We start from the raw sequence: 12,507 nt of genomic DNA on the forward strand, positions 1-12,507 counted from the left end.
AAGTAAATTGTAGTAATCCCTTCTTCCATGAGTGTGCTGTGAAGAAATATCTAATAAGCAATAGATCGGTTTCCTAATTATGCCATAGATGAGGAACAGTTTTTGCTTAAACAGATGCTAAATGTAATCCTGATTCAGCTAATGTGACTTCAGCTGCCCATATCACAGAAGCACGGCACCTTATACAAACGTGAATGGAAGTGCCAGCCTGCTGGCTCTATGGCAAGTGCTGTGCACTGCCATGAGAAGGGACCTGGGTTAAATTCCAGGCTGAAGTCTTTCACTCCTTTGGCTGGTAGGGAATGGGGATGCCATGGAGCCATTGGGAGAAGGGAGTCCCAGTCATTGTACAGTTATGACACCTAGTGGCCATATTTAGAGCCCTAATGCAGGGGTGGCCAATTCCAGTCCTCGAGAGCCACAAACAGGCCAGGTTTTCACGATATCCACAATGAATACGCACTGCCTCCACTTTTTGCAAAGCTATCTCATGCATAATTCATTGTGGATATCCTGAAAACCAGGCCTGCCTGTGGCTCTCGGAAATCGGAGTTGACCACCCCTGCCCTAATGCATGGTCCCTGGCTGAAGATTGTCACTGCAGTGAATGGAATGAAAGGAAGTTGGGAAGGGATATAAAATGGGGAAGAATAACTGGGTAGTTGCGCATGAAGTCTCACAGTGCCAGATCCCAGCCCTGGCTCTGACTGAGCTGGAAGCCAAAAGAAGCAGAAGGAAACTGCTAGATCCAAAAAAATTTCTACATGGACCAACCACTTCGTCTTTCCTGAATCTTAGACTGGGAGGAGGAAGAGGGTATTTATTTATTTGTAGAGTTTTATATACCGTTATTCGTTAGAGCCATCATAACGGTTTACAAAATATGCAATTATCATACAACAAAATGCAATTATCATAGTAGCTGGACACAGTAGAGCTTTGTGAACAATATACATTTTTCTTAGTAGATGAATAACAGTAGAGTGAGGAGAACATTTTCATAAAATTTAACGTATCAAGTCAGTAATGTTGGGGGAAGTGATATTATGAGTTAATACTGCTTTGGATGGTGGCTCCCCTGATTACCAAATTGTCTAGTATTGTTAACGTGTTTTGGGGGCCATCATTGTTTGCTTGTTTCTTTCTTTTTTCATTACTCAATTAAAATTGTTTCCACAAAATAAATAAATAAATAAAAAAAACTTGAATTGTATGATTCACATGAGCTATAATAGGATTTAAATGAATTACTATCTACTGGTTCTTCCTTTTTTATTAACTTTCTTCCCATGGCAATTTTTAAGTCAAGATGTGGATTCATGTTGGCGGTCAGGCAGGTTAGTTGGGGATTTTTCATAAACCTCACCTGTTTCATAGCTTTTTTATTGGATATATGGCAGATTTAGTATTAGTGGAAATGGTCTATCATCTGTTTTCAGCAATAAAATGTGCTTTTCACATATCCTAAAATGTCAAAGTCCTGGGTACTTACGTCTGGAGTTCCACAGTCACACTGTTCTCCAACTTCAACAAAGTTGTTCCCACACACAGGGCTTGCTGTTATGTCTGTTTTCTTTGGCTTGTTCCTAAGGCACTCAGGCATTCGAGTCAACATGAATTCATCAAAATTCTTATAGCTGCAGGAGCTGAATTCCCTGGGGGTGTTGTAGCTGTGTAGACCAATGGATAAAAGCATAATTAAATCATAATCCATCATGCATGTGTGTGTAGTTATTATAATGCATGATATGAGCCAGTGTCAGATGTCGGCCTATCCCAAGATCCTGAAAAATGACATTTGTGCATATTTTTGAAAAATATGAAAAAATGGCATTAGAAAAAAAAAAAATCTGAATATATCTGAATCCTTGATTTTTTTTTCTTTCTAAGGTAAGATTATTAATGTTGCAATAGAGGAGCAGCCTAGTGATTAGAGCAGCAGTCTCTGTGAACCACAGATGCTAGCAGGGATAGTTGTATAATGAGGCAGGGTGAGACGGCCGATTCAGGCAGCAAGATTTTGAGGTAGCAAAATTGCTGCTGAAACCTTCCTGCCTTAGCCATTCCACCCTTCAATCTGGCAAACTCTTAGTCCTGGGGGAATTCTGCACTACTGCAGAGCACAGAATTCCCCCCCTGCACAAAAATTCCAATTTCTCTGCAGAATTAAAAGCAGACAACACCGTGCCATGAGTGGACCCCATCCCTTTCACAGCAAGGAGGTCCTGGCATGCTGTGTCGCGGCACTGAAGAGAAAGGAGGCCCCGGTGTGGCATGCTGCGGTGAAGAGAAAGGAGGCCCCGGCTTACCACATCGTGGTGAAGATGGAGGTGCAAGTCCCGGCATGCTGCAAGCGGAGCAGGCCCCGGTGATTCTATGTGTAATGGTTTTGTGAGAAACTGGGAGGTAGTGTGTGTAGAGGTATGTGTTTAAGGTTGCAAGCTGGTGTGTGTGTGTGTGTGTGTCTGTGTCTGTGTGTATGAGAAAGCATGAATTAGGGTGTGTGTGTGTGTATGTATGGGAAAGCATGAATTAGGGTGTGTGTGTATAGGAGAGCATGAATGAGTGTGTGTGTGTGTGTGTACCAGCCAGAGAGAGGGAGTCTTTGTAAGGAGATTGGGAGATTGTGAAGGAATTTGTATGTGTGTGAGAGATTGGGAGCTGGTGTGCTTGAAAAAGGGAGTGTGTGTATGTGAGGGAGTGAGGGTGTTTGTGAGTGAAGGAGCTTGTGTGAAGGGATATGTGTGTGAGTGTGTGTGTGTGCACGAGAGAGAGAGAAAGAGAGATATAGGTACAGTGTATGCAAGAGAGGGAAAGGGAGCTTGGGTGAGAGTGTGTGTGTGTGTGTGAGTGACAGAAAGAGAGGGAGCCTGTATGAGGAGATACGTATGTGCACAAGAGAGAGGGAGCCTTTGTGTGTGTGAGAAGAGAGAGAGAGCCTGTGTATAGGGGTGTCTGTAAGTGTGAGAGAGGAAGCCAATGTGCAGGGGCGTGTGTATGAAAGAGAGAGATAGGTAGCCTGTGTGAGGGTGTATGCATGAGAAAGAAAGGGAGCCTGTGTGTGTGTGTGTGGGGAGGTATGCAAGAGAGATAGAGGAAGCCTGTATGAGGGAGTGTATATGTGCATGAGAGAGAGGGAGCTTGTGTGAGGGTGGGGGGTGTGAGAGAGAAAGAGAGAGGAAGCCTGTATGAGGGGGTGCGTATGTGCACAAGAGAGAGGGAGCCTGTGAGTGTGAAAGAGGACAGAGAGAGTGCCTGTGTGAGTGGCAGTACTGAGAAGTGGAGATAGAGTAGAAGGGATTGAGCCTAGTGGGGAAGGGGAGAGATAGTGGAGGGTGAAGGAGTTTGTTAGGATTAGATAATATGTGGGCCCTGGGCCGAGGTGAGAGATGGTACCGCCCACAGGGAGGAGCCCCATGAGCCTCACCGTCGGGAGGCGAAGTCTCAGTGACGTCAGACACAGTATCAGTCTAGAGACTTTATTAAAGAGAAAGGGTGACACAACCCAAGAAGTGGGGGGTGCCAGAGAGGAGGTCTTACAGAGCCAGAGACACAGGGTCCGTGGATAGGAGAATACCCCCAAGTGGATACCTCTGTAGAGTAGATGATGATCCGCAGAGTGAGGTACACTGATGATGTCTTCAGTAGAGATGGTAATGGCCCGCAGAGCGGGGTACACCGAAGAAGGTCCTCAGTTGAATCGGTAGTGGGCCGCAGAGCCTTAGTAGAGTCCTTAGTAGAGATCCACGAAGCGGGGTACACCAGAGAGGGTCCTCGGTAGTGATGATAGCGGTTCGCAGAGCAGGGCACGCTGATGAGGTCTTTGATAGAGATGGTAATGGCCCGCAGAGCGGGGTACTTGCAGTGAAGGTCCTCAGTAGAGATGATAGTGATCTGCAGATCAGGGAGCACCAGTGAGGTCTTCAGTAGGAATGGTAATGGTCCGCAAAGCGGGGTACACCAGAGGAATCCTCGGTAGAACAGGAAGAAGTCCACGGAGCGGGGTTCTCACGGAGAGAGTAGTGAAGGTTGCAGGGAAGCCCTGCAGAAGTCCTAAGTGATAGGCCCTCTGAGGAGTGGATAGCCAAGTCGAGGAGAGGGCCCCCGAGGAGTGGGTACCCAAGACATCTATGCTTGGAAGCAGGAACTGGAACGCAGGTCTTCTGAGAGCGAGGTGGATTTAGCAAGAAAGGTTCTCTTTGCCAAGTCATCGGTAGGCAGGGCCAGTTGGCTTAAATGTCCTGGAGGGATGACATCATCCGAAGGGGACACCCCCCACGGTTCCCGCCATGCCGGCTTTAAGACTGGCCAGTGCGCGCACCTGCACCTAAGGACTTCCAATGGCAAGATGGCGGTTGGCGGCATCCGTGCTGCCCCGAGAGGCCTGGGAGTGGTAGGCAGGCTGTCGGCAGCTGGCGGAAGCTGCCAGTCTATCCCACGGAGTCAGGGAAGTAAAGAAAGAGGTGAGCAAGAGTGGTTGCAGCCGTCTTCGACTGACGGGCCTAACAGTACCCCCCTTCTTAGGGCCCCTCCCTGGGGGTTTCGGCTTTCTTGGATGTGAAGTATGGAAGTTTTAGATAAACTCCTTGTCAAGAATGTTCACAGCAGGCTCCCAGCTATTTTCTTCGGGACCAAATCCTTCCTATGAGATCAGATATTCCCAATGCTTCCTGCGCTTCCTTACGTCCAAGATGTCCTCAACCTGATATGTGATATCTTCTTCCAAAGCTAGCAGTTGGGGTTCCGGAGCTTTCTTGGAGAATTCTGATAGGATGAGCGGTTTTAACAGTGAGATGTGGAAGGCGTATTGAATTTTGAGCGAAGTGAGTAGATGAAGGCTGTAAGTGACCGGGCCCAGCCCGCGGAGTACGGAAAAGGGCTCGATGTATCTGGGAGCAAAGCGAGCTGAAGGTAACTTTAGGCGAATAAAGTGGGTGCTGAGCCACACCTTGTCTCCGGGGTTCAACTGAGGAGCTGCCCGATGGTGGGCATCGTAGAACTTAGATTTTATGGCAGCTTGTTACAGAAGCTGTTTGGTATGTTCCCAGAGTTGATGCAGTTCTTGAGCAGAGGCTTGCGCTGCTGGAGAAGGTACAGACAAAAGTATCGGAAGAGGAGGCAGAAGCTGGCGTCCGTACACTACTTGAAAGGGTGATGACCCAGTAGATGCAGCTGATGGGAGTTCAAGGCAAACTTGGCCTATGGCAATAAGTCAGACCAGTTGTTCTGCCAAGAGTTTACGTACACCCAAAGAAACTGCTTCAGGGTGCAATTAGTCCTTTCTGTCTGTCCATTGGCCTGAGAATGATAGGCCGATGTGAGGTCCAGGGCGATGTCAAATTTTTTACAAAGCGACCTCCAGAATTTAGCTGTGAATTGGACACTCCTATCCGACAGGATGTGTCTTGGAAGTCCATGAAGACGGAAGATGTGGCGAATGAATAGTTTGGCTTGGTCCGGGGTAGAAGGAAGGCCGGTTAGCACTATGAAATGAGCCATCTTCGAAAAGCGGTTCATGGTGACCCAAATGGTGTTATTACCACTGGAAGAGGATAGGTCCACAATAAAATCTGTGGAGATGTGTGTCCATGGCTCACTAGGTGCAGGAAGTGGTTGTTGGAGGCACCAGGTACGGCCTGCTGGTGGCTTTTGACAGGCGCAAGTGGGACATGATTCCACATATACTTGAGTGTCCTTCTTCATGGTTGGCCACCAGTAGAACCTCTGGAGTGTCGTGAGCATTCTGGCTTGTCCGAGATGACCAGCAAATAAGGAGTCATGCGCCCAGCGGAGGATCTTCCTGCGAAGAGGTTGGGGAACCACCTTCTTCCCGGAAGGCACTGTATGTATGGCAGCGAGGAGTACTTTAGTCGGGTCGATGATGTGCCAAGGGACTTCTGGGACATCATCAATGGTGAACGAGCGAGAGAGGGCATCTGCTCAGACGTTCTTATCAGCAGGTCAATATCGAAGTAGGAAATTAAATCAAGTAAAAAAAAGAGACCAGCGGGCCTGTCTCTGGTTAAGGCATTGAGCATGGTGTGGATACTCAAGGTTTTTGTGATCAGTGTACACTGTTATTTGGTGTTGTTCCCCCTCGAGCCAATGGCTAATTTGATCACCAGCAATTCTTTGTCCCCAATTCCGTAATTACGCTCAGCCAGAGAGAAGCGACGGGAGAAGAATGAGCCAGGTACAGGGTGTGACTAGTAGAATGCCGGCTAAGTACTGCACCAACACCGACGTCAGAGGCGTCTACTTCGACGATGAAAGGTCATCCTGGGTCAAGATGACATAGGCATGTCTCCCTTAAGAATGTCTCCTTAAGTTCCCGGAAGGCGGACACGGCCTCGGGTGACTATTGGGAAGGATTGGCTCCTTTTTGTGTCATAGCCGTGAACAGTGTGGTTAGTGTCAAATAGTGATTGATGAACGACCTGTAGTAGTTAGTAAAACCCAGGAATCTTCGGAGAGAGCCTTAAGACCCATTGGTTGGGGCCATTCTCAGATGTTCTTATCTTTTGTGGATCCATCTGGAATCCCTATGATGACATAGCCTAGAAAAGGGACAGACTCCTTGTGGAAAGAGCATTTTTCCAGCTTGGCGTACAACTGGTTTTCCCTTAAGCATTGCAGAACGTTGGTGATGTTCTGTTGATGGTTCTGGAGGTCTTGCAAAAATACCAGAATGTCGTCCAAATAAACCACTACACAACTGTAGAGCATGTCTCTGAAGATTTCGTTCATCATTTTCTGTAACACCGCTGGAGCGTTGCAAAGGCCAAATTGCATGACCAGATATTCAAAATGGCCGTCGCGGGTGTTAAGTGCAGTTTTCTATTCATTGCCCTGGCATATCCTGATCAAATTGTAAGCTCCTCTGAGGTCCAATTTGGTAAATATCTTGGCCCCCTGGAGCCTGTCAAACAGTTCAGAGATTAATGACAGGGGGTAGCAATGCTTCAGTGTAATCTCGTTTAAGACACGGTAATCTATGCTCGACCGAAGGGAGCCGTCCTTTTTCCCCTCACAAAAAAGAACCCTGCTCCAACGGGAAACCTGGAAGGCTGAATGAAGCCTTTAGCCAACTTTTCTTGTATATATTCGGACATGGCTTTCATCTCGGTCAGGGAAAGTGGGTAGACTCTTCCTCAGGGAGGCTCAGTGTTGGGTAACAAATTAATAGTGCAATCAAAAAAGCGATGCGGAGGTAAGACGTATGCAGCTTTCTTCGAGAGTGCATCCTGGAATGAGGAGTACTGGGGCAGAAGTCCCAGAATGGAAGGCAGTGGGACTTAGTGGATATGTGGAGACAGATGCCCCAAGTCTAGGAGCTACACTTTTTTTTCTGCCGCACATCTCTACTCACAGATTGACCATTTGTGGGTGGATAAGCTTCTATTAAACCAAGTCTCTCATACTAGAACAGGGGTCATCTCGTGGTCAGACCATGTCCCTGTGTGGTTGGACTTATCCTTTACCGATTTGGATAGGAGTCACCACTTTTGGAAGCATAATGACTCCTTATTGGCAAATACCTCATTCTGTTCCACTTTACAGGGGGTGATTAAGGAATACCTTATGCTTAACAATGTTGAGGATACATCTCCAATTGTTATGTAGGAGTGGTTCTATGTTGGCATTTAATATCTTGGGCATCCTTTCAGAAGAAAGAGAAGGATTGCCAGCACAATCTATTGCTGTCTAGGATAGCTGACATAGAGCAGTTACACCAACAAAATTTGAAGCACTCCCTTTTTCTCCAGCTCCAAGCACTTAGCAGGAAAGTGCAAGCTTTAGATGCTGATCGTATAGCTTATCAATTAAATATGACTTATCAAAAAAGCAAACTGAATGTTAGGAATTATTAGGAATTTAATGGTTAATAAAACGGAAAATGTCATGCTGCCTCTATATCGCTCCATGGTGAGACCGCACCTTGAATACTGTGTACAATTCTGGTCACCGCATCTCAGAAAAGATATAGTTGCGATGGAGAAGGTACAAAGAAGGGCAACCAAAATGATAAAGGGGATTGAACAGCTCCCCTATGAGGAAAGGCTGAAGAGGTTGGGGCTGTTCAGCTTGGAGAGGAGATGGCGGAGTGGAGATGGCTGAGATGATAGAGATCTTTAAGATCATGAGAGGTCTTGAACGAGTAGATGTGAATCAGTTATTTGCACTTTCGAATAATAGAAGGAGTAGGGGGCGTTCCATGAAGTTAGCAATACTAATTGGAGAAAATTCTTTTTCACTCAACGCACAATAAAGCTCTGGAATTTGTTGCCAGAGGATGTGGTTAGTGCAGTTAGTGTAGCTGGGTTCAAAAAAGGTTTGGATAAGTTCTTGGAGGAGAAGTCCATTAACAGCTATTAATCAAGTTTACTTAGGGAATAGCCACTGCTATTAATTGCATCAGTAGCAAGGTATCTTCTTAGTATTTGGGTAATTGCCAGGTTCTTGTGGCCTGGTTTGGCCTCTGTTGGAAACAGGATGCTCGGCTTGATGGACCCTTGGTCTGACTCAGCATGGCATGTTCTTATGTTCTTATCTTACTTTGAATGGGGAGACAAAGCTTGGAAAATGCTGCAAATAGATTGAAAGCTCAGATATCTCAACAGCAAATAACTAAGTTAAAAGATTGGGGGGGGGGGGTCAATTATTAACATCGTCTACAGATATTAGGGGACAGTTTTCTCAATTTTATAGTGATCTATATGCACATGACTGATATTAAAGCAGCAGAGATCGATGGTTTCTTGCAGAATTTAGATTTACCAAGCCTTTCTGATGAACAACAAACTGTATTGAATGGGGAAATCCAAACAGTGGAGGTTTAAAAGTTAATAAATTCCCGGGTTTTGATGGCTTTTCTCCTAAATTTTATAACATTTTTGCCCTTTATATAGTAGTGCCCCTAAAAAATATGTTCAAATCTTTACAGACTGGGGCTTCTTTTTCAGATGGTACCAATACTTCTGGAATTACAGTTCTGGCCAAACCTGGGAGGGATCCTTCGATTTGTGGATCATATAGACCAATCTCCCTTTTGAACGTAGAACTTAAAATAGTGGCCAAAGTTCTCATGAACCGGTTGAATGTCTTTATTAGTACTATGATTCACAAGGACCAAGTTGTTTTTGTACCTCAGCACTTGGCAGCAGACAATGCCTGTAAAATTATTGACATTTTATGGTATGCTTCTAGGATTAATGTTCGGACCGTCTTGCTCTTTATCGATGCTGAGAAGGCATTTGATCTGCTTCATTGGGAGTTCCTGTTCAAAGTTTTGGAAAAAAATGCATTTTGGCCAGCATTTTATAGGTTGGATTCGCAAGCTATACGATTTACCTCAGGTATGTGTGATGGTCAGTGGTGGTTATTCCAAACCTTTTTTTTTTCTCAATAGAGGGGGTGTCCCTTATCCCCTTTGCTGTTTGCATTATTTTTGGAGCCCTTGTCAATTAAGATTAGGGAGAACGCTGCCGTACATGGGGTTGGGATTGGTATCAGAACGTATAAGCTTTCATTGTTTGCCGATGATATTATGTTTACTTTATTCCAGCCCCACGAATCCCTCTGGGAAATTATGGCTGGATTGAATAAATTTAGTAAGGTTTCTAAGTTTAAAATTAACCTTGAGAAGTCTGAGGTTCTGAACATCTCAGTTCCTCATTCTGATATGCTTTGCACAAGGCTTTCCCTTTTAAATGGGCTGCTCACCGGCTTAAATACTTAGGGATTTATTTGGGGCAGAATTTAAATGATTTATTTCTGTTTAATTATGTTTCCCTGGTTTGTGCTATATGCAAAGATCTAGAATGTTTGGAAAGGCTTGGGCTGTTGTGGTTTGGGCAGCTGACCTGCCTAAAAATTAGGGATGTGAATCGTTTTTTGACGATTTAAAATATCGTCCGATATATTTTAAATCTTCAAAAATTGTTAGAGGCGATATTTAATAGGAATTCCCCCGATTTATCGTCAAAAATCGTAAATCGGGGGAAGGGGGAGGGGAAGGGGAGGGCGGGAAAACCGGCACACTAAAACATCCCTAAAACCCACCCTGACCCTTTAAAATAAATCCCCCACCCTCCCGAACCCCCCCAAAATGTCTTAAATTACCTGGGGTCCAGTGGGGGGGTCCCATTGTGATCTTCCACACTCGGGCCACGGGTACGTTGATAGAAATGGCGCCGGCGCCATTTTGCTTCCTGTCCCCCGACATCACGAGCGTAGGAGATCGCTCCCGGACCCCCGTTGGACCCCCAGGGACATTTGGCCAGCTTGGGGGGGCCTCCTGACCCCCACAAGACTTGCCAAAAGTCCAGCAGGGGTCCGGGAACGACCTCCTGCACTCGAATCGTGTTGCCGGCGCCATTTTGCCGGCCCTCCCCGATTTACGATTTACATGATATTTACAAAAACAAAACCGCGACGATTCGATTCCCTCCCCCCCCAGCCGAAATCGATCGTTAAGACGATCGATCACACGATACACATCTCTACTAAAAATGAATATTCTGTCTAGATTTCTTTACCTTTTTCAAACCCTTCCAATATTTATCCTCTCTCATGTGCTGAAACAGTGGCAAAAGCATTTATTTTCCTTTATTTGGAAGCAGAGGCCTCCCTGGATGTCTAGGCAGGATCACTTTCAACCCAAATCAAGAGGGAGCTTAGGAGTGCCACATTTAGCAATGGTATTACACTGCCACCCAACTCTGGGTGGTCATGGACTGGCATTAGCGGGGCGAACAGATGCCTTTGGACACAATCATTTGGCAACCTGCTCAGACATGGTGACCTTTTAGGGAGAAACCACTTAGACTCATGACTACGTTGAGGGTGTGGTCGCAATGGAAGATAAATCTCATTGGCCATAGGAACTATTTCTATAGTACATCTTTATATAATAATTATGATTTTATCCCGGGGTTAGAGGCTTCTCATTTTAGGTCCTGGATAGATAGCTGTATCCTATCCTGTGGGCAAGTATGGGAGGGTACTCGTATGTTGGCTTGGGAAACCCTTAAGGAAACGTATTCCCTAGACAATAAGATGTTTCTGCAATATGTGCAACTGCATCATTTTTTAAGTAACTCTACTACCTCTAGGGATCTTGCTCAAGGCAGAACTCTTTGAGGGATTTTGTTTAAAGGCTGATAAAGTGATGGGAGTCGCCTCTAAGCGATATAATTTGCTAAAGAATGATTTGACGGAAAAACCGTCTCATATTCTGGCTTGGGAGAGAGATATTAGCCCGGTAACAGAGGGAGACTGGGATACAATATTTCATTGAATGGCAAAAAGCTCCATCTCTGTGAGAATCTTGGAAAATTCTTATAAAATATTGTTTAGGTGGTATTTGATACCAGAATGTCTCTGCCAGATGTTCCCTCAGGCTAATCCTTCATGCTGGAGACAGTGTGGGGGGTTGGGATCTTTCTACCATATCTGGTGGGAATGCCCTCCTGTATCAGTGTTTTGGCAAGACTGAATGCATTTGTGGAAATTTTAACTGGGTTACACCTAGAACCTTGTGTGAAATCTGTACTATTGCATTTTTCTTTTGCGAAAGGTGATATTTATCAACAACAGTTACTACATCAAATCTTTCTTGTAGCGAGAGTGGTTCTTTTCATTGGAAATCAACTATAATGCCGCCTCTGGCAGAGGTGTGTGGACAATTGGACAGGGTATATTTAGATAGTAAAATTACTGCCTTTCGATCACAAAATGTTACCAAATTTGATTTGGTTTGTGCCTCTTATGTTAGATGGGAGGTTTCTCACTAAGGGGCAAATTTTAAAAGCCCTGCGCGTGTAAATCCGGCTGGATTTACGCGTGCAGGGGGGTTACGCGCGCCGAGCCTATTTTGCATAGGCCCAGCGATGTGCGCAAGCCCCGGGATGCGCATATGTCCCAGGGCTTTGAAAAAGGGGTGGGAAGGGGGCGGGGCGCCAGTCCAGGGGCAGTCTGGGGGCGGGACCGAGGCCTCCGGCACAGCGGCCGTGCCGGAGGATCGCGCGCCGGCAGCCGGCCAGCGCGCGCAAGTTATAAAAAAATGAGGCGTAGATTTGTGCGTGCCGGGTTGTGCGCACACATCTACGCCCGCGCGTAGGTACTAAAATCCGGCCCTAAGGGTGTTCATTGTGGGACGTGGAGTTTGTGGCTCCATTTGAGGTGGGACAAGTTTGGTGTGCACTACTCTGCTTATTTACTGTACCTTCTCTGAGTGTATACTTTTTATATTGTTTTTTCGTCTTGCACTGAATACCTCTCAGTTTCATTGCTAAGCTGTATGCTGAGAGGTAACATTCACTGTTTGTGTCTCTATGCCTGCTTAATGGATGCTGCGGTTAGAGGTGGAGTGGGTAGGGGGGACTGGGTTTACTCACTTACTTATTTTGTGAAAGTCGGAGTTATTTGCAATGCTGTTTATTGTTCTTGTTATCTCTTTCAATAAAACTTTAAATTACAAAAAAAAAATATAGCCAGATAAAAATA

At 45.7% G+C, this 12,507-nt stretch overlaps 1 protein-coding gene across 2 annotated transcripts in view; it reads right to left on the minus strand.

Moving 5' to 3' along the window:
- Positions 1-12,507, minus strand: part of LOC115092793 (zinc metalloproteinase-disintegrin-like batroxstatin-1) — a 201,580-nt gene that overhangs the window by 95,386 nt on the left and 93,687 nt on the right. For both annotated transcript variants that reach the window (XM_029604111.1, XM_029604112.1), the window contains one exon: positions 1,493-1,670. In XM_029604111.1, the coding sequence (XP_029459971.1) occupies positions 1,493-1,670 (178 nt within the window). The remainder of the gene's footprint in view (positions 1-1,492; positions 1,671-12,507) is intronic.

This window comes from Rhinatrema bivittatum, chromosome 5 (genome assembly GCF_901001135.1).
Source record: "Rhinatrema bivittatum chromosome 5, aRhiBiv1.1, whole genome shotgun sequence".
NCBI classification, from domain to species: domain Eukaryota; kingdom Metazoa; phylum Chordata; class Amphibia; order Gymnophiona; family Rhinatrematidae; genus Rhinatrema; species Rhinatrema bivittatum.